Source organism: Nuphar pumila, chromosome 1, assembly GCF_984573655.1.
Source record: "Nuphar pumila chromosome 1, dmNupPumi1.hap1.1, whole genome shotgun sequence".
Lineage (NCBI taxonomy): Eukaryota > Viridiplantae > Streptophyta > Magnoliopsida > Nymphaeales > Nymphaeaceae > Nuphar > Nuphar pumila.
Genome location: NC_143249.1, coordinates 5,698,332 through 5,726,026, shown reverse-complemented (window position 1 = coordinate 5,726,026; position 27,695 = coordinate 5,698,332). Strand labels below are relative to the sequence as shown.

The window sequence follows — 27,695 nt, the reverse complement described above, 5'->3', positions numbered from 1 at the left end:
ATCTATGGTCCACATTTAACTATAAACCAGAGTTACCAGATATCACAATATTTTCACTATATCACATTTTTGAAGGCCTCTTTTTCAAAAGAAAAAAGAAAAAACGCAATGATCGATTGAAAATCTGTGACTATTCAGAAAATATCACAATTATTTTTGTGAAAATATTTTTGTACATCAGGTCGGTTATCTTTTAGATACAATCATGAAGTTTAAATATGACAAAATCAAAACAAATACAATCATGATAGTCAAAGATGGCATATGGCAGACTGACATACAGACGCCCAAATTTTGAGATGTGTCTAGGTGACGACATGACAAGTCTCAAGCCATTACACATCAAAGACTACAACATGTATGTTGGCATTATTGGTCTTATTTTAGGATTTTTAGTCTTTTGGATTTTAGTCCGAGTCTTAGTTATGAGTATGGATCTTATATTGTATTTGGGTTCATATATGCACTTACATATTGTTTCTTCTATCATGACAATGTCCACTTACATGATAAAAGTATCACTAGTACAAAGGAACATGCACACTAATTGCCAAGTAAATGATCAATCTCACGACAATAAAGATAGAGGTCCATCATATTTAACTATCAATTTCTAGATTAAAACTGCAACAATGGTTACCTATGATCCCCCATGGCATGCTGGAGAAGCCCACGCAAATGATAAGCCTTAGAAAGCCTGGATCATATATCAAAAGTACACTAAGCAGTTATGTAGATGAATTCAAGTATATTGAAAGACTGCAAAATTACCAACAAGTTTCAAGGTCTTTACCACTTAAAAGAAAACAACTAACAATAAAAAGGAAAAAAGGAAAATCCAGACCTGCTGTCGATTTGAATAACTCGTTGAAGGCATTCAAGAGCCTTCTCTGGTCTCCCAACCTCTTGGTAAAACTGTCATTCACCAGAACCGTCATGCATGCTAAAAATCAAGGAAATGTGGCATTTCGACATTAAGAGAAAAAGACTTCATATGTTGAGCTTCATGATGTGTCTCAAAAACAACTACATCAACTAAAGATGTCAGAACCACAGACAACAAAATCTGTCCAAAAATAAAGATTTTGGGTCCAACATAAACATTTTTTATTCCTAAAAATGTGAACTAATACATTCCACTACAAGTCCAAGGCAATGCAAGTACTACCACAAACATCAACCACTTATTCCTAAATATGCAACATAGACTAATGAAAGTACACGAATTGTTCTAAATGCATTTGTTCCCTCAAACACGTACACCAAAACAGACATCAGGAATCATATCTACTAAAGAGAGCAATCAGCAGAGATTACGGAATCTTTTAAAGTGTGCATGAAGTTATTTTTCTCATATTCAACAGGTAAGAATAGAAGATACGAGAAAAGGTAGCATGTAGGTGAACAAGCCCACATATGCACAGGCACAAATACATGCAGACATGAAAGCCAAAGAATGGTGTTAGTAGCAGTATATGTTACTGGACACTGAGCTCTCTTGTCTTATCGATGAAAAACATGCATGTGTAAGATGAAAAAACCAAAAACTTAAAATATGTCATTATGATGAGTAACAAATTAAACAAATCTCTCAGTACACATGGAAGGGATACCAACATCCTACATTGATGACAGATTATAAGTAACAAACAGGCCAAAGGAAATGAATTTTGGAAACATTGGCAACTGTGTTCAATGGGTTCATGGACTACTGAGAGGAGGGCTACACTAAAACAACTCAAACATGAATATGGACCATACTGTATCTAATATGTTCAATACAGATCCACTGTTTTTCCAATCCAATCAGGATGCACCACTCCTATCCAATAAGGCCAAGCTTACTCTATTGAGTCCATTCCCAACCATATTTGCCAGGGCATCTAAAGCAAGCCTACTGAACTCCAGGGATGTCTATATTTATTGCCCAATGAGGCCTAAAAAATTACACCCCTCTGATAATCATGGCAATCATCAATAACGAGCTAGATCATGAAGTAACTCAAAGGCTGCTCCAATGCCAATGACTAGATAAGCTCATTAGTGTCCTTTCTGTTATTGTGTCAACCAGCTATGATAAGTTTACTGGCCTCAAGAATTTGGCATGGAGGGTCTTCAAGACTCCACCTTTAAATCTTATTGTAGATCATCCATGGACCATATGCTATTGCCTCACTGAAAAAGATCCCAAATTGGGTGCTAGGCAGTCCCTCCTAGTCTGATTTGATGGTCGCCAGGGTCGTGGATTACAGGTTGCTAGGTCTTGTGATAAGGTACTTAGAGATCTTAGTGTGCAGGAGTACGGCCACTCACTAATGTACACCACAACCCGTTCCCTAGACTCGTGTTTAGACTAGCAAGTCTTTGACTCTTTTCTATATAATCTTATACATTATTCATTGATCCTATGATGCGGACACTCTTAGATTCCATACAGGGTGCTGCTGGACCATTCCACTTACGCCTTTTATTTGGTCGGTCCATGGTCACTAAGGGTGGAGTTTCAGCCCTAATCCTAGCATTGACTCCATTAGTCACTTGCTGCCATTAGCTATTAATGGAGCTATGTTTGATATTGGTGCCCTTTCATGCTAGCCAGAGGACACAATAGTGCTTGATCAGTTTGACCTGGTCTTAGAGGTTCCCTGATTAATTTTCTGGACGTCAACAGATCTCCTTGTATGTGTCATACAGAAAGAGGACTATTGATTATTCGTCAACCATTGTAGGTTGATAGCTGTTGTCATTGGGCACTCAAAAACCCTCAACCACAAAGGATAGCATCCCAATGCATCATTCTATCGACCAGTTTCATGCAGAGAGAGGTACTCCAAGCTCACAAATACTGAGGCATCTAAATATAAACAAATATTTTGTTCTTGTGTGACTCCAGCCATCAGGGTCACCACATATGAAAAACTAGGGCACTAGCAGGCAAGAGCACAACATTCGGGTTGAAGGTTGCAAATCATGACCGAAAGTAAAGATTCAATAACCACTAACTGGCCCATAATTGAAATGTTTGGCCTATGCACTATTTTTAGAAGGTGAATTCCATGTAACATACTTAGTTAAAGTCATGCTTACATGATCCAATGTGCTCTTTATGGAAACTTACAACCCTGAAAAAGATACCTAAAGGTTGATAAACTTGCAAAGCGGGAACATTGATACTTGATGTCCATCTTCCAACTAGAGGCAGTACAAGTCTAGCTGCCAGCAAGCAGCTAGGAATCAGCTAGTCTATGCTTGGTTAAACTCAAAATTCATGTACAAGCATGAAAAAAAAAGAATGATACTACCATTGTTTCTTCTTTTGTGCATCTTAGAAACCCTTTTTTTTGGATTGCCAGCATTTCAGAAAACTTTTTATGTTACATAAAATACAAGAACCTTTCACTACCTGAAATATCAGGTTGATGATCCACTGGTATGCTAACATACCTAAGCTCATAACGGCATGCAACCTATAATGGAATAAATGAACCAAAAATTGGAGATGGATGAATTGAAAAAATGAATTGCAATTAATGGAATGTCACGTCTAGAAGTTAACTTACAAGCTAGATCTTCTATCTAAATCACAGAAGACTGATAACAATCAAATAAAGAATTTGCATAATCCTATTAAGAAAATAATCAACAATCTTCAAAAAAAATCCTTGAACATAAAATTTTCAAAATTTTTGAAGTGGAAAGAGTATGGTAACCACTAGCCTATGCATACCTGTGCCAAGTGTAGCCATCCATCTTCAAACTTTGGATCCAACTGAACGGACTTCTTATGTGCCTCTTCAGCCCTCTCATACTCAGCAAGAGATGACAATGCCAAGCCCTGCCATTGAATAAGAGAAAAGCAAAATGGAAATGCAAGATCTTTCTGAGCCATAGAAGTGAATATACAGCAGCAAACCAAAAGTTCGTACAAGGTATGTGTATGCAGATTTGTTATCCTTATCAAGCACCACACAAGAAGATAAATCCTCAACTGCAGCATTATAGTCTTTGAACTTGAAATTGACAATACCTGCAGTCAAAAGGAAATTCGTAATTGTTTGAGGATTTAAGAATTATAAAACTGAAGTACAACCATCCTTTCCTGAAGAAAAAACTAAAGTACTGCCACTTGCAAGCTTGCAGCACAACTTTGTCACTGGATCATATGGAGGTTATGAATGGCTTTTTAATGTAACTCTCTCTTCATTTCTAACATCTAGAAGTAATGTAATAGCTTGTATCATAGAATAGTGCATATTCTTCAATATCATCTATGCAGAAAATGAAGTATTGATTTATTGTCATGATCATCGATCTATTTTCAACTTTATTCTATCTCTTGTTACTCTTCGCTCTTTGTTCTTCTTTCACTAGTTTATACAACTTGATCATAACCAGGGTTACCGGAAACCTATACCACTCGGGGAAGCGCGCTTCCCCGAAACATGTTTCGGAAGCGTGAAACGCATCGCTTCCGAAACGCGTGGGAAAGCGACCCCTTTAAATGGGAAGTGTGCTTCCCATTTCCCTTCCCCGATAGTTTTTCACTTATTCCCAATATCAGGAAGTGAATTTTCTTTCTTTGGAGGGCTTGGAACCTTTAACAAATTTTTTTTGGCCCAATATCAGGAAAACTCGATTCCTATTCACTTCCCACTTGAATCCTAGATCGCTACCCCCCCCCTTCGTTTCCTCTTTGCTTCCCTTCTCGCTTCCGAAATGATTCGCTTCTAAGTCGTCCCACGCTTCCTAATATTTTAGAAGTGCCTCGCTTCCCGCTTCCTCGAGTGGCAACTCTGGTCATAATCTTCTCCAAAATCAAAGCATCTAAAGCTCCCATCTGCTGTTCCTGGACCAATTATTCCATTGTCATAAGAGTGAAACCAACCACAACATACAGCCAGGATATTCAGAGGTTTGATGATGAAAGGTCCTTATGACTATTGATACTTTTTTCATACGTATGATCAAAATATGATGGGCAATCAAGTTTGTTTCCTACATTTCACATTACATGGTAATGGTTTGACAGAAGATCATGGATATGATGAAAGTGCACACCAGTAGCTTGGCTATACATGCTACAAATTAAACCCACTGTGGTAAACAGCCCAAGCATATAGACCTATGCATGGATCCTGCTCTTGTTCTCGGTTTCGCAAGCTCAGATAAGAGCCATTGCGACAGGTTTTTTCCAAAAGCTTTCAGCTATCAGTTTTAGCTAACTTCACATGTAGAAAGGAGCGGAGTTATGCAATACAGATTCTGCATTGTAGCCAACATATTACCCCTTTCATGTAAGATGTCTGATGAATTTGGCTCAAATTCTAGTGCTTTTGTCAGGTCCTCAATGGCCTGGAAATCAAAAGAAAATGCACCATTAATCAATAAGATACATGAGATATAAACATAAGACAACATTCTTTTATGAGATATATAAACATAAGAGAACATAACCATAAATCTCACATGAACTTTTTTTGGCAAAAAAAGTGAATACATGAACTGTTTTTCAGAACACCAACATAAAAGTGTTTTCATCTATACTTTTTGTAAGTGAAAAACCTCTAGAAAGTCAAAGTTCAATGAAGTTAATGCTAACAGAAATTTGCTATAAAAAATATCAAATGATAAAGAAATAAATTAACAAGGTTCAGTCAATGTCAATTCTTTGCCACATGCAACAACAAAGGTACCACGAGGGGAGCAACATTTCAGAAGTGATATAGGTAAATAAGTCTAAGAATGAAGACTATCAAAATGGACTAAAACATGGATAGCACAATGAATTCATCTAGTTACTAATACTTAATGTCCTCATTTATATTTTCCTTTAGCCAACATTAGATCAAATAATAGATTGAAGCCATTTTTATAATTTTTCCATCATGTATTAGACACCAGTTATGTGCAAACAAGAAAAAAATGAGGTGAACCGGATGAGAACAGGAAAATCTATGAGATCAAGCGGTAAGTAAAAGACAAATCAAAACAAGATCAGACTTCTAAAGGTGCAGCTTTTGTACAAAATCAAAAAAAAGGCTAGCAACAAACTATATATATGATAATTTTTCATACATAGTTTACATAGATTCAATAGGGTGTGTTTGGCTACCCAATATTGGGAGGGACTGAACAAAATCAACCTCAAAACTCTTGCAGACAGAAGTTCCAGTCTCTTAATATAAATGGAGCAGAAGGCATGATTTTCCATCAATCAGATCCCATAGCTATTCCTTGGTGTGGATATTCTCACTCCAATAAATGCAACATAGTTTTTCATTTCTATCTCCACTGCATATTGCCCTAACTCTTCCAGAAAAACCAAACCACATCCACCATTCTTCTAAACATAGGGTCTCACAAATAGCCTCACAAGTAAATTCCAATCTTTCCATGATTCCTTCTTGATCACCTTAAGCAACATCCGACCCTCTTCAATTTGGAAAAATTAAATGAAACCACGCATGGACACACATACACATAAACAAACATACATATTTATGTAAACACTCACACAAACATGTATGCATGCACCTGGACACAGGATCCAAAAAATATGTAGTTAGTGATACTTGTAAACATATAAAAGACAACTATGTACAGCAAATACTTGCCAAGGCAATAACCAAATCATAAACAAAACAGTCTCTGGAAACACAAGCATGATAGTAGATACAATGCATAATTTAAAATTTAAATAGTGGACAACAAATCATTGCCTCCAGAACTTCACCCAAGGCAGCACGGGCCTGGCCACGCCTCTTCCATGCCTCTCCAGCCAGCGGATTTGACTGTATAGCCTGAACCAAACACAATATGTGGAATTAACATATTTCTAATTTTCATACAGGATAAACACCTGTAGTTGTGCAACCTTACTGAAGTCTGCAATAGCAGTATCGAGATCTCTTTGAAATGCATATGCTGTTCCCCTTCCAATCAATGCTTCAGGAGACAATGGGTTCTCTTTTAGGATCTATATTCATGACATAAAATTAGCCATGCAACAGATACTGAAAAATAAAAATTTGGGAAACACGGCAATAAGAAGATGACAACCTGGTTGAAGATGGATACAGCTTGATCATAGTTTCCTTCATTTACCTGAAACAAGAAATTATATCAAATTGGATTTTTTTGGGATTTCTAGAATGCAAATATTTTCATGTATTGATTTATACATTTATTTATATATGGGTTTATCTTTGGTGCAATGGTAGAACCTATACTACCATACTATCTAGTAGAAAGTCATAGTTGCAGGTATTATTCACTCAATCAGACGCCATCATGTGTTTGCATTGACTTGTTACTTTGTTTAATAAGAAATATGCTCCGGGTCTAGGGATGTAAATGGGTCAGATTCCATTCAGACATTATTATTACCAAATCTCGCACTGAATCCATTCGGAGTACAAAAATAAGAATAGGAGTCGACCAAAATAATTATAAATAATTAGATTTATTCAAATCTGAATAAAATTGATATCCTTGAATCCTTCTATTATTTCCCATATCTAAGAGACAAGGCACATGATTTCTATGACTTCGGGGACTGCGGGTCATCAGACTTTTTAAAAGTCATTCTTGGATGCCCAGTTGCCAGGTTTGATCCTAAAATCCCTATGCCTATAAGAATCTAACTGGATTGGATAAGAAAACCGAAACAATATCCAAATCTGACCAGATATTATAATCGAGTACCAAATCCGACCCAATTAAGCAATCAGATCTGAATTTTTTGACCAAACCGATTAGTTGAGTTCATGTCAGTCAGATGTCCAACTCAAACCTGCACCACTGACATCCCTATTTGGATCTTACTGATGCATTAAAAAACTCTACTTTTATAGCAAAATTTGGGGCATTGTGGCCACTGATTTTTGTATCCTTTTGTCCAACATTAGAATATCACAATTTAATACATGTTCTCCACTAAAAAACTATAGATATCACATATGTAAGGTCAGATCCACAGAAGAATTAATGTAATATTAGAGAAATAAATGAGGCAACTAGATAATATAGCACTACTCATAGTACCATAGAGGTATAGATAAGCCCCAAATATGGATATATAATGCCCGCATGCATGCATATGCATGTGTACACACAAAATATGTACATGTACAGACACGCATGCATATGTGTATGTGTATGTGTATGTGTATGTGTATGTGTATGTGTATGTGTATGTGTATGTGTATGTGTATGTGTATGTGTATGTGTATGTGAATTCATATATGTATGTATGAATGTTTATCTATTTGGGAACTGTTATGAAAAAACCAAAAGTGAAAAAAGTCAAAAGCAACAGATATCAGAGGGAGAAAGAACAGGCTAGTCACAAACACTCATGTCATGTCCCAATGGGAAATACAATGGATAAGGGAATAGGTACCTGTGGAAATAACAAGGGTCTAAGGTTAAAAATGTCTAATCAAGGATGGTGAAGCCCATTAAAATGAACATATGATTCTTAAAATCAGTGTAGAGTGTAGTCACCAATAAGATCCTATATGGTCAGACAAATTCTTTTTGAATCTGCCATAGACTACTTGTGCTGATGCATTGTGCTGATTAATCATATGAAATCTCTGATGCATTGTGCTGATTAATCATATTTGTTGCTTCATTGATAACTTTAGGAGAACAGCTTATCATACCTGAGTGATTCCCCGTGATAATCGAAAATCTAAGCTTATTGATTTTGTTTTTGTACTTGCTGGAGAAGCACTCTGTTGATTTGATTTGGCTTTACTGCCCAATTGGTTCTGAATTTCTGGGCCTGCACCACTGTTTGATAGTTGCATTGGTTGCTCCAAACATACAACTGACCTATTTTGTTTTGATTTGCACAACTCTTCCAACTCTAGTAATTGCTTCAGATCTGCTGATTGACGAACTGCGGCCTCATGACCTTGTTCCCATATTTGTAAAGCACCCTCTTGCTTTCCCAAAGCTGACAATGCATGCCCTGGAAGTAATTTTCATTATTAACAAGAACAAAATTTCTATATGTGCAAGATCCATGCAGAAGATATTAGTATCGTTAGGTGCACCTATTTCCCATGCTTATTCAGCCTAGATATCGGTGAGTGGTTTATAATCAGAAACACAAATCGGCTGAAGAGTTCAAAATCATGACTTCTAGGCTATGCTTAACCAGGAAAACCTTTCTATTAAAAGAGGCCTTTCAAGAGAGACCACCTCTTTTCCTTTTTTCCCATTTAAACATGGCGACCAAGTTGTCTTGCAAAATTGACTAGCTGAGATGTATGCCAGTGGCTCTGGAACATAATCACAGACCTCGTACTTGGGAAAATATCAGAGATGAAAAAATTTGTGACATTTTTAAAAAACTAGTTTTCCTCAGGAAAATATTGGTATATAAAGAATATAAAACAGATACAAAAATTAATAAAGATACAGATAACATAAAAAACTATCCAAAAAGTGCGTTCATCATGTTAAAAATGCAATATTTTCAAAATTGGTGATAAATGATAATCTGAAAATATCATTTTTCTTGTATATAATATCAACTTTTTAAAATATTGTGATGTACTCAAATCGATAAAATTTATGACTATGCTCTGGAATATGATAAGTGGAATGATGATAATGTTATGAAGAGAATAATATGATGATAACAATTCATGTGGAGCATAACGGAGAACTCTTATTTATTGCTGACTTGCTGGTAACATGGATGACGTGATGAATATTGTTGTAAACAAACAAGGTGCATACAGGATGTGATGATGATGTCAACTGTTAAAATATAGTTATATATATATATATATACACACATTAATGTAATAGGTAATGCCCATCAGGGGCATTTTGGTCTTTTCCCTGTTGTAATCCTAGTGGGGGCTGTTTTATATTTTTTATGTTTTTCTTTGTTTTTAATTTTTTTATTTTTTTAATTAATATGGCTGTTGGAGCAGTCCAACGGGGACTAGCCCAACAATTAGTTGGGCTGCCCCCTTTCTCTCTCTTTTGTGGTTATAAATAGAGGACTTCCCTTTGTAATTCTTATGTTTTTCTAAGCATTTGTTAAGTGAATACATATTTATTTTTTATATTGCTCTCTTGTTTGGCTCATTGTAGCCTTTGTATGCACTTTTGTGCTTTTGTATTGGCTTTGCCTTTTGTATTGTCCCTTAGTGAACTCGTATTTGTGCTTTTGCACATTGTATTTCGTATTTCTGCTTGTTTCATTACAGTCAGCATGGGTGACATGTAATCTGATGATCATGATGGTGACAATGATGAGATCATAATCACCAGTTCGCTCTCGGCAAGGTTTTCCTTGTGTAAATAACTAAATGTGTAACTAGCAACACAAAGATCAGCCTCTCTCTTCCCTTTCTTCCTTCGTCTTCCTCTTCCTTCTCTTAATTTGTTTCTCCTTCCTTCTCTCCCTCATGTGGTTCAACCTTGTTAAAATATATGTAATCTATATATTTATATATATATATATATATATAAATATATTTATCATACTCTACCCGATAAGGGGTAGTTCTGTAAACTCGCCCAATAGGGGCATTGTAGACTTTTTCTTTTTCTTCTTTTTTCCTTTTTTCTTTTCCTATTTTTTCTTATTTCTTTTTTGTTTTTTTTGTACCTTTTGTGCATTAAATGCACAGCCATTGGGGGCCCCAACAAAGAGTCGTTGGGCCCCCAACGGTCACAATCATGACCGTTGGGAGCCCAACGACTCCTTGTTGGGACTCCCAATGGTCCCTCTCTCTTTCTTTTCTCTAACTCTCCCTCACTCCTCTCTTGCCTATAAATAAGTGGGGTCTCCCCCTTTGTATGTGTGGCTTCTTCAAGCCTTTTAGTGCCTTTATAAGATTTTATGCTTTCTAGCCATTATTGGCTTTTCTGTATGTCCTTTTTTGGACTTGTTCTTTGATTTCTATGTGTGAATGTCCATTGTAGGACATACATTTCTTTTCCGCATATTTCATTACATGGTATCAGAGCCTTGGTTGTGCTCTTGATTCATATAGTTAGTTGTCTAGTTTTACCTCTCTCTTGGTTTGTCCTCCATTCTTGATTATACGATGGAAGGAGAACAAAAGATTGATCTCTCCTTCAAGCTTAATGGTACTAACTTCATGATGTGGGCCGCCGCCATGGAGAACAACCTCAAAGGTAAAAAGCTTTGGGGATGTGTTATGGGCACCATTAGGGAACCTCAACTTCAACTTACGAAAATGGATGGTGATCAAGAAAAAGCTCTAGAAGGAAATGCTCGCATGAAGGCTATTGAAGATCACCAATCCAAGGTAGAAGATTGGGAAAGTAAGCATGCAAAAATTCTTGCATGGTTCATGAACAACGTGGAGCTAAAGATTTGCGCCAACATTGCTAAATTCCGCTAGCAAATGAAGCATGGTTCTTTATGAAAGGTATGTATACCCAAAAAGACCTTGCTCGTCAATTCTTTATCCAAGAAAAAATTCGTACCATTAAGCAAGGTGAAATGAGTGTAAGAGATTACTATAGCACTCTTGGACCTTTATGGGATGAGCTATCACTTCTTGAACCCAAATGGGTATCTAGTGAAGATGTGGAAATGCGAAGAGAACAAATGGAAAAAGAACACTTTTTCCAATTTTTACATGGGCTTAGGCCCGAATATGAACAAGTTAGGTCCTCCCTTCTTCATAGATCAAAACCGATTCCATTGGAAGATGTCATAGCCGAAATATGCCAAGAAGAAACGCGTCTTGGCATGATTAAAGGAGGAGATGAAGTTCTTGCCATGTCTAAACCCGGCAATCATATGAAAGCTTATAAGCCTCCAAACTTTGGGAGGCAAAATAACTATAATGGCAATTATAGGAAAACCATTTGCCATCATTGTCAAGAACCGGGTCATATAAGACCTAATTGTCCAAAGATAAATGAACCTCCAAAAGGTAAAGTTGCTATTATTGAAGAAATCCCACAAAAGAAGGAGGAGCCAATGAAAGGGAAAGAGTCCTTTTCCCTTGCTCAACTATCCGAAGCACTTCAAATTCTACTCAAATCGCCGTCAACTTCGGGAGCCGCCATTGCCTCTTCTTCTCCTCCAGGTACGCCTTCTTGGATTCTTGATTCTGGAGCATCTTTTCATATGACCCCTATTGAAAATGGACTATCCAATGTATGTAGCAACTCCAAAAAATCTTTTGTTTCCACCGCCGATGGTACCTCTTTACAAGTTAAAAGTTTTGGAACCTTAGACTTTTCAAAAGATTTTTTTGTGCCAAATGTAAGAGTACTACCTCAACTTAATTTAAATCTTTTATCTGTCTCTCAAATATGTGATCATGGATGTGAAATCTCCTTCTCAACCAAGGATTGCTCTATACAGGATCTCCAGTCCGAGAAGCGGATTGGGCAAGGCCATAAGAGGGGAGATCTCTACTATATGCACAATTTGAAACTTCCCACTAACTCATTTTGTAATCATATCCAAGATAAAAAAAATTGAAACTTGGCATCAAAGACTTGGACATCCAAGCTTCTCAAAAATGTACTCCTTTCCTTTCGGAAAGAAATTTTGTAATGACAAACATTTTGTTTGCAAGAGTTGTATTTTTGGAAAAATGAAATCCACCCATTTTCCAAAGAGAACATTTGTGTCCAAAAGACCCTTTGAATTAGTCCATTCGGATGTTTGGGGTCCTTCTCCGGTCATATCAAAAGGAGGATACTCATATTATGTTACTTTCATTGATGATTTCACTCGATATGTGTGGATCTATTTTCTCAATCTAAAATCCGAAGTTTTTAATTTCTTTAAAAAAATTCATATGATTGTCAAAAATCAATTTTCAACTAATATCTCCATTCTTCGATCCGATTCCGGTGGAGAATATCTATCAAATGAATTTCAAGAATACTTGGAAACCAATGGCATTTGTCATCAAAGGTCATGTCCTAGGACTCCCCAACAAAACGGTCTAGCCGAAAGAAAGCATAGACACATCTTGGAAACCACTAGGACTCTTCTCATTTTCAAAGAAATTCCAAAATGCTATTGGGCCGAAGCCGCCTTAACTTCCACTTATTTGATAAATAGAATGATATCCTCATCCCTGCAAAATATATCTCCCTATGAAAAACTCTTTGAAAGAACACCCGATTTTAATAGATTAAGAATTTTTTGGTGTAAGTGTTTTGTCCTTACACATAAAAGAGATAAGTTATCTCCCAAAGCTACCGAATGTGTGTTTTTAGGATACGGAGAAAATCAAAAAGGTTTTAGGTGCTTCGACCCCAAAAGCAACAAACTATATGTATCCAAAGATGTTACCTTTTTAGAAAATGAGAACGGCTTTGAGAAAAATAAAGATATTGATGAAAGCGATATGCTTTCTTATTTGATCTTCTCTCTCAAGAAGATGTGACTTCTCACGAAGAGGATGTTCCTAATGATTTAGAGGATACTCCTCTTAGTAATGTTGAAAATGGAAGTAATGATTTTGAAAATAGGTCAATTCAAACCTATGCTAGGCGTGGTCAAGAAACTCCCATAAGCGCTCTAGAAAAATATTCTCAAAATTCCAACATAGAAGAAACCTCTTTAAGGAGATCTAGCCGAATCTTCAATCCTCCTAATAGGTTTGTTTCCTATGAGTCCCTAACACCTAAATATAGGGCATGCCTAATTGCATTACACTCTTATCATGAACCATCACACTATAATGAAGCCAAAAACATTTCTCAATGGGTTGAAGCCATGAAACTAGAACTTAGTGCCCTTGAAAAGGCTAAGACTTGGGAAATAACTTCATTATCCACTGGAAAGAAGTCTATTGGATGTAGATGGGTCTTCAAAATTAAAACTAAAAGTGATGGGTCATTAGAACGTTATAAAGCTAGGTTGGTAGCCAAAGGATATGCTCAAGAGTACGGAATAGACTATGAAGAAACCTTCGCTCCCGTAGCTAGAATGACTAGTGTTAGGACTCTTATTGCGGTTGTATCCGTTAAAAAATAGCATATCTATCAATTGGATGTTAAGAACGCATTTCTTAATGGTGAACTAAGTGAAGAGGTCTATATGGATCCTCCACCAGGAGTATCTATTGGTGAAAATAAAATCCTTAAACTAAAAAAGGCACTATATGGGTTAAAACAAGCTCCACAGGCTTGGCATGACAGATTTAGCAATGTAATGACTAGCTTAAATTTTTGTTCATGTTATATTGACACTGCGTTATTTGTGAAAAGTGCAGGGTCCTGTGTAGTTATTCTACTGCTATATGTTGATGATATGATCATCACTGGAAGTGATGAGCAAGGGATCCGTGATATTAAGAAAAATTTAAAAGAAAATTTTGACATGTCTGACCTTGGTTTCTTAAGATATTTTCTAGGTATTGAAGTTGCTTTGAACCTCACCGAGGACATGGCGTTGGATAGAAATGATTGGAGGAAAAGGATTCATGTGGAAGACCCAAAATGAATTTCTTTTTTGGTTCATATCGCTGACCCCAATTGTTTTGGGATGAAGGCGTAGTTGTTGTTGTTGTTGTTGTTATTGAAGTTGCATATTCTCCCCGAGGGTATATTCTCTCTCAGATGAAACTTGTTGCTGACATTTGTTCCAAGTCTGGAATTTCGGATGATAAGAAGACAGAAACCCCTGAGGTTATCAATGCAAAGCTAAGGCTGGAAGATGGGACACTTCTCGAGAATCCTACTCCCTACCGTCAACTCGTTGGGTCTCTGACATACTTATCCATCACTCGGCCAGACATAGCTCATGCAGTTCACTCCGTCAGTCAGTTTCAACATGCACCTACAACTGTGCACATGAGTGCAGTCTTAAGGATTGTCAGATATATTAAAAACACCATAACTAAGGGAGTTTTTCTTTCCTCTTCATCATCCATTGATTTAATTGCTTATACAAATGCTGATTGGGGAGGAAATCCCAATGATAGAGTCTCAACCACTGGTTTTTGTGTTTTCTTAGGTGACTCTATGATTTCTTGGAGATGCAAGAAACAGCATAAAGTGTCATTATCCTCAACTGAAGCGGAATATCGTGCAATGGCCACTACAACCATGGAGCTTGTGTGGCTTAGAAATCTCCTATGTGATATGGGCATCGTCATCTCAATTCCTTCGAAGATGTGTTGCGATAACAAGAGTGCTATCTATATTGCAAGCAACCACACCTTCCATGAGCGTACTAAACACATTGAGATGGATTGCCACTATGTTCGAGATGAATACCTAAAAGGAACCATAGCACTGCCCTACGTCACATCCGAGTACCAGTTGGCGGACTTCTTCACCAAAGCTCTTGGTGCTCCTCGTTTCATGTTTCTTCTCAACAAGCTTTTCGTTGTATCCCCGTAAAGCTTGAGGGAGGGTGTTAAAATATATGTAATCTATATATTTATATATATATATAAATATATTTATCATACTCTACCCGATAAGGGGTAGTTCTGTAAACTCGCCCAATAGGGGCATTGTAGACTTTTTCTTTTTCTTTTTCTTCTTTTTTCCTTTTTTCTTTTCCTATTTTTTCTTATTTCTTTTTTGTTTTTTTTGTACCTTTTGTGCATTAAATGCACAGCCATTGGGGGCCCCAACAAAGAGTCGTTGGGCCCCCAACGGTCACAATTGTGACCGTTGGGAGCCCAACGACTCCTTGTTGGGACTCTCAATGGTCCCTCTCTCTTTCTTTTCTCTAACTCTCCCTCACTCCTCTCTTGCCTATAAATAAGTGGGGTCTCCCCCTTTGTATGTGTGGCTTCTTCAAGCCTTTTAGTGCCTTTATAAGATTTTATGCTTTCTAGCCATTATCGGCTTTTGTGTATGTCCTCTTTTGGACTTGTTCTTTAATTTCTATGTGTGAATGTCCATTGTAAGACATACATTTCTTTTCCGCATATTTCATTACAAACCTCTCTAGCCTCCATTCCTTCCTCCCTTGGTCTGAGTTAGAACAACCTCTCTCTCTCTTTTGGTTCAGTTTTTATCCACCCTATCACCCACATAACAGCCCCCTTCCCTTCCCATGTCTCTCCCTCTCTTCCGTTACTTACACCCTCATCTTCCCATACATCAAGTTCTATCTCTCCCTCCCACCCTCAGCAGCCCTCTCTCTCTCTCTCATTACCCACTTCCACTTCCCCATGTATCTGTTTCTCTCTCTCCCTCTCACAAACACTTACTCCAATGCATTCTCCTCCCAACACCCCTCCCCCCCAATCATTTTAATATTTTTCTCATACCATGCTCTCATCTCTCCCTATCTCTTCTTTCACTCTCCCACCCGTGATTGTTACTCTGGATTTGTAAGGGTCCTTGTGACGCATATCCCCTCTCTCCCTTCTTTCTATCTTTCTGGCCAATTCCTCTTGCAAACTTTTTTAGTGAGTTCATACCATAGTTACTTGAAGCGCTACTATAAGATGGGAATCGTGATTCCTAAGAAGCAGTGTGGAATCGTGCTTCCTATGCATGGGAAGCACGATTCCCCAACAAAAGAATCTTGATTCCCATCTATGGTGTAATGAAACAAGTGCACAAATACAATGCCAGTGTGGCTACAAAGGTGCACACTCACAAGAACAAGAGCCACTAAAGGCTAATCATACAAACTCGCAAAAAAGAGCAACATAAAAACTAATAAAGATTTAATTGAACAATGCTTGGCAGCATGCATGAATAATACAAGGCACTTCATGCATAAAGGGGCTGGCCCAGCCCCATCAGCTAGATTTCTAGCCGTTGAAGTTGGTCCAATTGGACCAGCTCCCAATCAATTGTCAGCTGCAGCAGTCAGCAGTCAGAATCAAAAGAAAAATAAAAGACAAAAAACTAAAAAAAGAAAAGTCGTAGTCCCTAGTGGACTGACTCCTATTACAACATGAAATAACTAAAATACCCTTGATGGGTATTTCAGATTACATACGTAGTGAACTATATATATATATATATATATATATATATATATATATATATATACTCAATACATTTTAGCACCCCTCAAACTTACGGTGTGATCACCAAAAGTTTATCAAGAAGAAAATAAAATCGCGGTGATGGAAGCGCCTCAACGAAGAAGTTTGTTAGTTGATACTTGGAAGTAACGTAAGGTAGGGTGATGATCTGCTTCATAAATTCTTCCCGAACATAATGACAATCTATTTCTATATGTTTGGTTCTTTCATGAAATGTATGGTAGACGGCTATGTATATTGCACTATTGTTATCACAACACAATCTGGAAGGTGTCTGAAGATGAACATTTATGTCTTCAAGTAATCTTCGCAACCAAAGGATCTCTGATGTGATAGTAGTCATTGCACGGTACTCAACCTCAATGGATGATAATGATATTTTTTATTGTTTTTTGCACTTTCACGACACCAGAGAATCACCTAAAAAACACAAAAAAATCGTAGTTCAACATCAATCATTTAGATCTCCTCCCCAATTTGAGTCGGAATAATCAATCAATTCAAGATATGAAAAGAAGGATAACAAAAACCCTCTAAAGGTAAAGGATTGTAGATCTAACAATTCTCATCACAACACTCATGTGAATTGTGGTAAGAGAATGTTGGAATTGGCTAACAGTATGAACTGCATGCACAATATCAGGCCTAGTAATAGTTAAATAAGTCAAGGCACCAATCATTTGACGATATGTAGTAGAATCATCTAGAGATGTCTCATCATCAATCTTCATCTTAGGCTCCTTATATAAGTGAGGCTCCTGCTCAAATTTGTCAAGAGAAAACAAGACTTGGAATGCACAAGTCTAATGATAAGGTCCTTGTCATGGCAAGACCCAGAAATTTTTTAAAAACGTATAAACCACCTCACTTTGAGAGAAAATTCAATGGAGAAGGATACAAAGGAGGATACATAGGCAAAATTATTTGTCATCATTGTAAGGAACCAGAGCATATAAGACTGGACTGTCCCAAATTTAAGAAAGTGTCTGCCCTAAGTGAAGAACCTCAAGAATCAAAAAAATAGGGCAACTTCAATGATTTGACCATTGCCCAAATAGCAGAGGCTGTCTCACAAATACTTAAAGTCACTCCTTCTACATCCGGCGTTGCCATCTCCTCCTCTTCTCCTCTAGATAAGTCTTCCTGGATTTTGGATTTGGGTACCTCTTTTCACATGACTCATAATAAGTCTCTATTATCTGATTGCACTAGTTCATATTTTTCATGTGTATCAACCGCCGATGGTACCTCTTTAAAAGTTAAAAGTATAGGAAACCTCAACAATATCCCAAAAAAATTATTTGTCCCAAAAGTGAGGGTTATTTCAAAATTGGATTTAAATCTTTTTTTAGTATCTCAAATTTTCGATTATGGATATAAAGTATTATTCTCATCTAAGGCATGTTAGGTGCAGGATCTCCAGCCAAGGAAGTTGATTAAGCAAGGCCATAGAAGAGGAGATCTTTACTATATGGATTCCTTGTGTTTACCTAAAAACTCCTTTTGTAATCATGTCAAAGACATTAATTTAGATCTTTGGCATAAAAAATTAAGACACCCAAGTATATCCAAATTATTTCATTTTCCATTTTTTGAAAAATTTTGTAATGATAAAGATTTTGCATGTGAAGATTGTATACTTGAAAAAATGCAAATGACACCTTTTAGAACTAGAACATCTGTGTCTAATGAAATTTTTGAATTAGTGCATTCGGATGTATGGGGTATCGCTCATGTTATGTCAAAAGGTGGTTATTCTTATTATGTTACATTCATAGATGATTTTAGTAGACATACTTGGATATACTTGCTCAAACTCAAATCTGAAGTTTTTCGTATTTTAAAAACTTTCATAATCTTGTTAAAAATCAATTTGAAACAAATATTAAAGTCTTTCGCTCCGACTCCGGAGGAGAGTTTCTTTCAAATGAATTTCAATTGTATCTAAAAACACATGGAATTGTACACCAAAAATCTTGTCCTAGGACCCCTCAACAAAATGGCATTTCTAAAAGAAAGAATCGTCACATTATTGAAACTACTAGGACCTTACTTATTTCAAAAGAAATTCCAAAAAAATATTGAGCCGTAGTCGCCCTAACCGCAGTATATCTAATAAATAGAATGCCTTCTCAAACATTGGAAAACAAATCTCCTATTGAAAAACTTTTTAAAATTCCTCCTGACTTGAAAAGGCTAAGGGTATTTGGATGTAAATGTTTTATGCTTCTTGAAAAATATAACAAACTATCTTCTAAAGATATAAAATGTGTCTTTCTTGGATATACCAAAAATAAAAAAGGCTATCGATGTTATGGTCAAACAAATGATAAGCTTTATGTTTCTAGAAATATTACTTTTCTTGCAAATGGATTTGCTTTTGAAGAATCCGAGTATGCCTTCTTATTTGATTTGTTACCTAAATCAAATAATGAAATTGTTGATAATGATATTTGTAATTTCGAGTCTATTAATGACTCAAGTGAAGAAAGAGAATCATCTCATTATCTCCTACAATACTCTAGACGAGATAATGGGGAGCATCCATGTGCGCATGAAAGATATAATCAATCAACAAATGTTGAAGAAACTAGTGTTAGAAGATCCGAACGAATACATAGGCCTCCAAATAGATTTGTCTCTTATGAATCCTTTTCGCCAAACTATAGGGCTTGTCTTCTAATCATTCGTTCATATCTTAAATCATCTAACTACAATGAAGCTAAAAACATAAAAGAATGGGTTGAAGCCATGAAAATATAATTAGATGCATTACATAAAGCTCACACTTGGGCAATTCAACCTCTCCCCAAAGGAAAGAAGACAATAGGGTGTAGATAGGTCTTTAAAATCAAAATAAAAAGTGGCGAGTCCTAGAAAGATATAAAACAAGATTAGTTATAAAAGGATACTCTCAGAAATATTGAATACATTATGAAGAAACATTTGCCCTAGTAGCTCGTATGACCACAGTTAGAACTCTAGTTGTAGTAGCATCCATTAGAAAATGGCCTATATATCAGTTAAATGTTAAGAATGCATTCTTAAATAGAAACTTAAATGAAGAAGTGTACATGAATTCTTCCATTGCTTTGACTATTGAAAATGGTATGATTCTTCGTCTTCAAAAAACTTTATATAAGCTTAAACAAGCTCCTAAAGCATGGTATGATCGCTTTAATAGTATTGTGTTGAATCTTGGATTTAGATCATGTTACACTGACACTGCCCTTTTTGTAAGATCTACAGGTACCTCACTTATCATTCTCCCTTTATATGTTGATGATATGATCATCGCTGAGAATGATCGGAATGAAATTAAAAAAATTAAAATCATGGTTAAAAAATCTTTTGATATGACTGGCCTTGGTTTTTTGAGATACTTTCTAGGAATTGAAGTGGCCTACTCGCCAAGAGGGTACATTTTGTCTCAAATAAAGTTTGCAATTGATATTGTTGCGCGTTCGGGAATCACTTACACAAAATATGTCGATACTACTGAATTGATAAATGCAAAAATGAGAGCTGAAGATAGGGTGTTATTAGATGATCCAACTCCTTATAGACAACTTATTGGATCATTAATGTACCTATCCATTACCAGGCCTGACATTGCACATGTTGTGCACGCTGCAAGTCAATTTCAACATGCGCCCACATCAGTTTTCATGAGTGCAATATTTAGAATAGTTCGATATACCTCAAGAAAACAATACCTAAACGGTTATTCTTATCCTCATCATCTTTAAATCTTATTTCTTATACTGATTTGAACTGGGGAAGTGATCCCAATAACCGTTACTCAACTACAGGTTTTTGTGTGTTTGTAAGTGATTCCCTCATCTCTTGGCGATACAAAAAGCAACAGAAAGTGTCATTATCTTCCACGGAAGCTGAGTATAGGGCAATGGCTACAACAACCACCGAAGTCGTGTGGAAGAGAGCACTACTTTCATATACGGGTGTTAATGTTTCAGAAGCTTCAAAACTATGCTGCTATAACAAAAGCGTCAAATATATAGCCAACAATCACACATTTCATGAGTGAACAAAACATATTGAGATGGATTGCCACTATGTTCGCGAAAAATATTTGAAGGGAACGATTATTTTGCCATATGTTCAGTCCGAGTTTCAGATTGCGGACTTCTTCACCAAAGCTCTTCCTCTACCCATATTCTTGTATCTTCTTAGTAAACTTTCAGTGATTTCACCGTAAGTTTGAGGGGGAGTGTTAAAATATTGTATATATACCTGACTGATATACGTATATCAATCAAGGGTATTTTAGTCATTTAAGAACATGTATTCAGTACAGTCCATTAGGGACTAAAATGTATTTTTGCCTTTTTTATTTTTTACCTTTTTTTATAAAATGTAATCATGACTCTTGATTGCCTCCCCTCACTACAAGTGAGTCTATCCTTATAAGTTATTAGAAGCATTTTGTGTGAGTTTATAAAATCCTTTTTGTTTTGTTGTGCACTTGTGTAGCCCTTTGTTGGCATTATATTCGTGCACCCTTGATTCATTACACCAATCTTTGGTGTCATAAAGCTAAATTTACATTTTAAACATTATAACAAAAATTGTTTTTTTTTAAGAAAAAGATGATCCATGTTGTAAAGGTCTCCTTCTCTATAACCTTCCCCAATCTGCTTCCCGGACTGGAGATCCTGCACAAAACACTTTTTGGATGAAGAGACACTATACCTATGGTCGGTAATTGTGAAACAGACAAGATTTAAATTTAGTTTTGGGACAAGTCTAACTTTTAGAATAGAGAATTTCGAAGTGTTTTCAAAATTTCCAATGTTTTTTATGCTAAGAGAGGATCCATCGACGATAAAAATATCTTTTGGTGTTCAATTAATGCAACATTCAAAAAGTAAAGAGGAATGTAGAGTCATATGAAATGAGGCTTCAGAATCCAAAAGCCACGAAACCTTACCGAGAGGCAAAAATGTAGAGACCGCAGCACCGGAGAAAAAAGAGTTCTTTATTAATGGATGAAGGGTCTTCATGATTTGAGTGAACATGGTTCCAATAGATTTAGAATCTTCATTGGTTTCACTTCTTTCTTCGTGAGACGCTCCTACGGATGCCAACTTTTTTTTTCTCATCCTTTGAACTTGAGACAAAATGGCCTAATATGCCCCGGTTCTCCGTAATTATGACAAGTCAACATAGTTCTCTTTTTGTTGTCATCATATCTAGTCTTCTCATTGTAAGGTTTTGAAAATTGTGGTGGCTTGTAAACATTTCTATTGGCCCCCGGTCTTGAGAAGCCCAACACATTATCCTTTGTCTCCTTAGATTCGGTCATAGCTTTGAGTCTTGTCTCCTCCATGCATACTTGAGCCAAAACTTCATGTAAGGAAAGAGGATTTTCCTTGTGAATAATATTGACTCGAACTTGTTCAAATTCGGGTCTAAGAGCTCTAAAAAATTGGAACAATTGTTCGTCATGTTTGTATTTCTTCCATTCTTGAGCATCTTTTGAAGTCTCTCATATAAGCTCAAGTTTAGCCAATTGATCACAAAGACTCCTAAAGGGAATATAGTATTCCCTCACGATCTTTTCACCTTGTTTACAATCGTGTACCTTCTCTTTGAGATCCCATTTGTGTGCGACATCCTTTTGGGTATACATTTGTCTAACACATTCCCAAGCCTCATCGACTCTTTCAAATTCAAGAATGTTGAAGCAAGGCTCCTCATGCATGTTAGCCATAAAGAGGGAGAGGACCATGGCATGTCCTATTTCCCATTTTTTATAGGCTTTTTTATAGTCAATCATAGCCTTTTCCTTTTCAATTCTTTTAAGGCTTTCTTATTTTAATCCACCATTGGTTTCAGCAACCAATTTTGTGAGAATTGGTTGTGGTTCCAATGTGAATCCTTCAATAAAATGCTATAAGTTTTTACCTATGACGATCCTTTTTACCGCCATGGCCCACATGTTGTAGTTCTTCTCATCAAATTTGATGGGAACAACCGTTACAATTTCTTTATCGGCCATAGTGGAGGAAATAGTGGAGATAAGAATGAGAAGAGCAAAAGAAAGTGAAACAAGATTATTAAAGAAGTTTGATGGCTCGCTTCCCAAGGCAACGAACCAATGGTCCACCAATCTCACAAATCTCCTCTTCAAGCTTTTGCCCAAGAGCACTAATGGCTCTGATACCATGTAATAAAAAAATAAGTACACAAATACAATGCCACAATATGGCTACAAAGGTGCACACTCACAAGAACAAGAGCAACTAATGGGCCGAATGCAAAGAGCCACTAAGGGCTAATCACACAAACTCTCAAAAGAGAGCAAGAACATAAAAAATAATAAAGATTTTATTAAACAATGCTTGGCAACAAGCATGAATAATACAAGAGAGGGAGTGGGGTTGGTCCAATAGCTAGTTGGACCAACTCCCAATCAATTGCCAGCTGCAGATGTTAGAATCAAAAGAAAAATAAAAAACAACTGAAAAAAGAAAACTCGTCAATCCCTAGTGGACTGACTCCTATTACAACATGAAATGACTGAAATACCCTTAATGGGTATTTCAGTTTACATACATAGTGAACTATATATATACATATATATATACAAAATACAAAGGAATATAAATGGCATATACACAATACATTTTAACACATGGGAACCCCGAATCCCACCCATGGGAACCCTACTTCCCATGGCTGAGTTTTTATTTTCATTGGAATTATAATTCCCAAGTTGAGGAATTCAATTCCTCATATATAGGAATTCTAGTTCTTAACCATTTGTAGTGTCCTTTTGTCTAGTGGTGGAGGCCCCTCTTTTTCTCTTGTTCATCTCAAATAAATGTGCAGATTTACATAGTATATAGAATATAAATGCACATGACTTTTGACTTTTGACTTTAGTCTTACTGTCTTTATTGCAGAAAAAAATTCCTTTTATTTTTTTTGAATTACAATATCTATATGCATGTTGGATTGTTCATTGTTGTGCCATCTCCTAATTGCAGTCATTTGTTCTTTGTTTCATAATATAGCATCAGTTCAAAACTTCAAATCGTAGAATTCTTGAAGAGAGGAGAAATAGCTTATCAGCCTAATTTGTATTACTTTTTGCACAGAAGCTCCGTAGCTTTTATGTATCTTATACACAGCTTTATTATATTACAATTACTATATTCATTCCTACATTAATATGAAATCATTAGCAATACATATTTAGCTATATGTTGTTAGATGTTTGTTTTGTTAAGACACACACACACACACACACACACACACACACATAATATATATATATATATATAACATTGTCCACTGTTGTACATTTCTTATTGTTTAGAGGTATCATATAATAGTTTATTATATTGTAAGGCTTAGTTCAAGTTTCTTAGAAATGTAATACGTATGATGAATTACACATCAATTGCTGCACAATTTTTTTATTATATCAATGTTTTGTATCAAAACTCTGAAATAAACTTATAAACTTGTAGTTTTTAAAGGTTTTGCATTTTTATTGATTGTATGTGTCATTTAGTTGCCCTATTAAACGATCTTAGGTAGTTTTCTAATAAGATTATATAATTGTCATTTGTGGACGTCATTTCTTAACTATTCATTTTGGCATACTTCTTTTCTTCAAAGAACTTCACTCTTTAAAAGTTGTTTTCTTACATCAATCATTTTATCATTATTTCTCATAATTTCTTATACCGCTTTATGAACAATTCCCCCCTACCGCTTCCTATTTGTTTCTTGCTTCCCGAATCCTCCAAAATTTTGGATTAACCGCTTCCCAAATCCGATTCTCGTACCCGCTTCCCATTTTTTATTCTCGTTTTGGTAACTATGGTTCATACCTCATGGACATTCGGTTATGTGATTATGTTTCATTCACATTTTCTTTAATTTGTTGGATAACAATAACATAATTTATGCACCATAATGTAATATATCCCTTTTCGGTATTTCAGTATTTTGTTCCTGTGCATTCGCATGGGTTGTATACTAGTGTGCATGTGTGTGTCTATATATATAGATATAGATATAGATATCATGCTATGATTGCAATATTCACATAAGATATTTGTTCTAGCCATATTCTGAAAATATCACGATATTTTGTTGTTTCTGTTGGCTGACACAAATTTCCATTAAAAACATGATATTTTCAAAGTATTGCCAAGATTGATGACTATGGATGAGATTAATGATAATCATGCCGTATGCTGAGACAATGAGGATGATTCCTATGGATGTGACTTACAACCCAATACCGTTGCATGATGACCCATACAAAATTTGCTTATATGACAAGAAAAGTGCATTATGTGTGCAGTAATTGCCTTAAAAACATCCAAAAAAGAAAGAGTAGACATGCCACTCTTCCCTCTTTTCTTTTTCCTTTATTTTTTCGATTCTTTTCCGAGTAATCCTAAGAATATTGTTACAAAAGCACCTGTACAACATGAGAAGCACAATGCTTCCTAAAAGGGTTGGAAGTGCTAATACAATCATACTTCTTGTACTTGGAAAGGGTGATGTTCCTTTCCATATGTGTTTGCTATGCAAATATGGGAACAATTACCAAACATTCTAACTTTCTAAGTGCAGTTATATCATGCTTCTCCTTTCCCAATAAAGAATTTTGTATAGGAAGCATGCTGGCCAAATGCTCACTAGTTTGATTTTTGCTTCTCATTTCCTACAAATCTTAAAATACTGAAAAAGGGAACAGAATACTGAAAAGATATATACTAGGTTATAGACCATAAATCATGTTACTATTATCCAACAAATTAGAAAAAATGTGAATGAAATAAAATCACATAACCGAAGCTCCATGAGGTATGAACTCATTAGAAGAGTTTGCAGGAAGAATTGCCCAGCAGGAGAGAAAGGAAGGGTACCTAGAGGAGAGAGTGAGAAAGAGGGAGGGCTATGCATCACGTGTTTCCACACAAATCCAGAGTAACAGCCATGAGTGAGAGAGTGAAAGAAGAGATGGGGGTAGATGAGAGTGTGGCATGCGAAGATATTGAAATGAGGGAAGAGAGGGGGAACGTTGGGAAGAGAGTGCATGGGAGTAGGTGTTTGTGAGAGGGAGAGAGAGAGAGAGAGAAACGGATGAATGGGAAAGACGAAGTGAGTAATGAGAGAGAGAGTCATTTGGAAGGCCAAAGGGCTGCATGTAGGTCGTGCAGGTGGGTGAGAGGGAGAGACAGAAATGATGCATGGGAAGATGAGGGGAGTAAGTAATGGTAGAGAGGGAGAAGCATTGGGAAGAGGAAAGGGTTGTTATGTAGATGATAGGGTAGATAAAAACAGAATTGCACAAGGAAGAGGAAGAAAGTGAGTAATAACTAATGAGAGAGAGAGAGGGTGAGAAGAATTGAAACAGAAGTGCACGAGGAAAAAGAAGAAAGTGAGTAGAGAGAGAGAGAATTAAAAAGTGGAGTTGGTCCAATGATGATTAAATGAGAAAGAGAGACAAATCGGTTGATATGAAAGGTGAGTAAATGAGAGAGAAGAAAAACAAGGGGGGTACTTGTAAAGACCTCATTGGTTGATATGAAAGGTCATTAAATATGAGAGACAAGTACATTAAATAAACAAAAAGTGGGGGTTTTGTAGGGTTATTGAGACAGAGGAAAAAGAGCAAACTGTAAAATAATTATAAGAGAATGAATTAAGCAATAAATGAAAATGAATAAACAATATAATATAAACAAAAATAATAAAATTATTTAATTTTGATTGGCTGCAAAGAGGGCTTCAGTCACTTGGATTTGTGTTCACTCCAAGAGATTCAGACTACATATATATATATATATATATATATATAATGTTATCATTGTGATATTAATATAAAATATTTGTTTTGATCATATTCTGAAAATATCATGATACTTTTTCTGTTTTTGTTGGCTGACTTAAATTCCCATTAAAAATGTGATATTTTCAAAGTATCGCCGAGATTGAAGACTATGGATGAGATTAATGACAATCACTCCATATGCTGAGACGATGAAGGTAGTTCTTTTGGTTGCGACTTACAACTGGTGACCCATACAAAAGTTGCTCATACGACAAGTGCATTGTGTGTGTATAGTAATCGCTTTAAAAACACCAAAAAAAAGTAGACATGCCACTCTACCCTCTTTTCTTTTTCCTTTATTTTTTCAATTCTTTTCCAGTTAATCCCAGGAATATTGCTACCAATGCGCCATTACAATGTGAGAAGCACAATGCTTCCTAAAAAGGTTGGAAGTGCTAGTGCAAGCATACTTCTTGTACTTGGAAAGGATGCTGGTCTTTTCCATATGTGTTGGCTATGCAAATATGGGATCAGTTACCAAACATTCCAAATGCAGTTCTATCACGGTCCCCTTTTCCCAATGAAGAATTTTGTATAGGAAGCATGCTGGCCAAAGGCTCACTAGTTTGATTTCCGTTTCTCATTTCCTACAGATCTCAAAATACATTACTTCCTACTGCAGCTTCCCTAACCAGGGTTACCGGAAGCGCCTATAGGAGTGGGGAAGTGTGCTTCCCCGAAACGCACTTCAGAAGCGCGAAACGCAGTGCTTTCGAAACGTGTGGGGAAGCGCAAGTTTTAAATGGGAAGTATGTCTTGTTTTTCCTTTTTCTCTTCTTCCTGTTTTTTCCTTTTTTCTTCTTCTAGTTTTTCCTTCT

General features: G+C 36.2%; 1 protein-coding gene and 1 long non-coding RNA gene across 2 annotated transcripts in view; both read right to left on the bottom strand.

Annotated features, from left to right (window-relative positions):
- LOC149847787 (suppressor of RPS4-RLD 1-like) overlaps positions 1–27,695 on the bottom strand; it is a 133,366-nt gene that overhangs the window by 86,574 nt on the left and 19,097 nt on the right. Inside the window, exons 3-11 of the mRNA XM_090000937.1 lie at positions 8,667–8,977; positions 7,060–7,104; positions 6,875–6,976; positions 6,720–6,800; positions 5,286–5,352; positions 3,927–4,027; positions 3,728–3,835; positions 845–915; positions 641–697 (exon numbers count right to left, since the gene is read on the bottom strand). Coding sequence (XP_089857063.1) covers positions 641–697; positions 845–915; positions 3,728–3,835; positions 3,927–4,027; positions 5,286–5,352; positions 6,720–6,800; positions 6,875–6,976; positions 7,060–7,104; positions 8,667–8,977 — 943 coding nt within the window. The remainder of the gene's footprint in view (positions 1–640; positions 698–844; positions 916–3,727; positions 3,836–3,926; positions 4,028–5,285; positions 5,353–6,719; positions 6,801–6,874; positions 6,977–7,059; positions 7,105–8,666; positions 8,978–27,695) is intronic.
- Positions 9,913–16,224, bottom strand: LOC149847788 (uncharacterized). Its single transcript, XR_016430998.1, has 2 exons — positions 15,933–16,224; positions 9,913–10,445 (listed from the first exon to the last, which is right to left on the bottom strand). It is a non-coding gene; the product is annotated as an uncharacterized LOC149847788 (long non-coding RNA).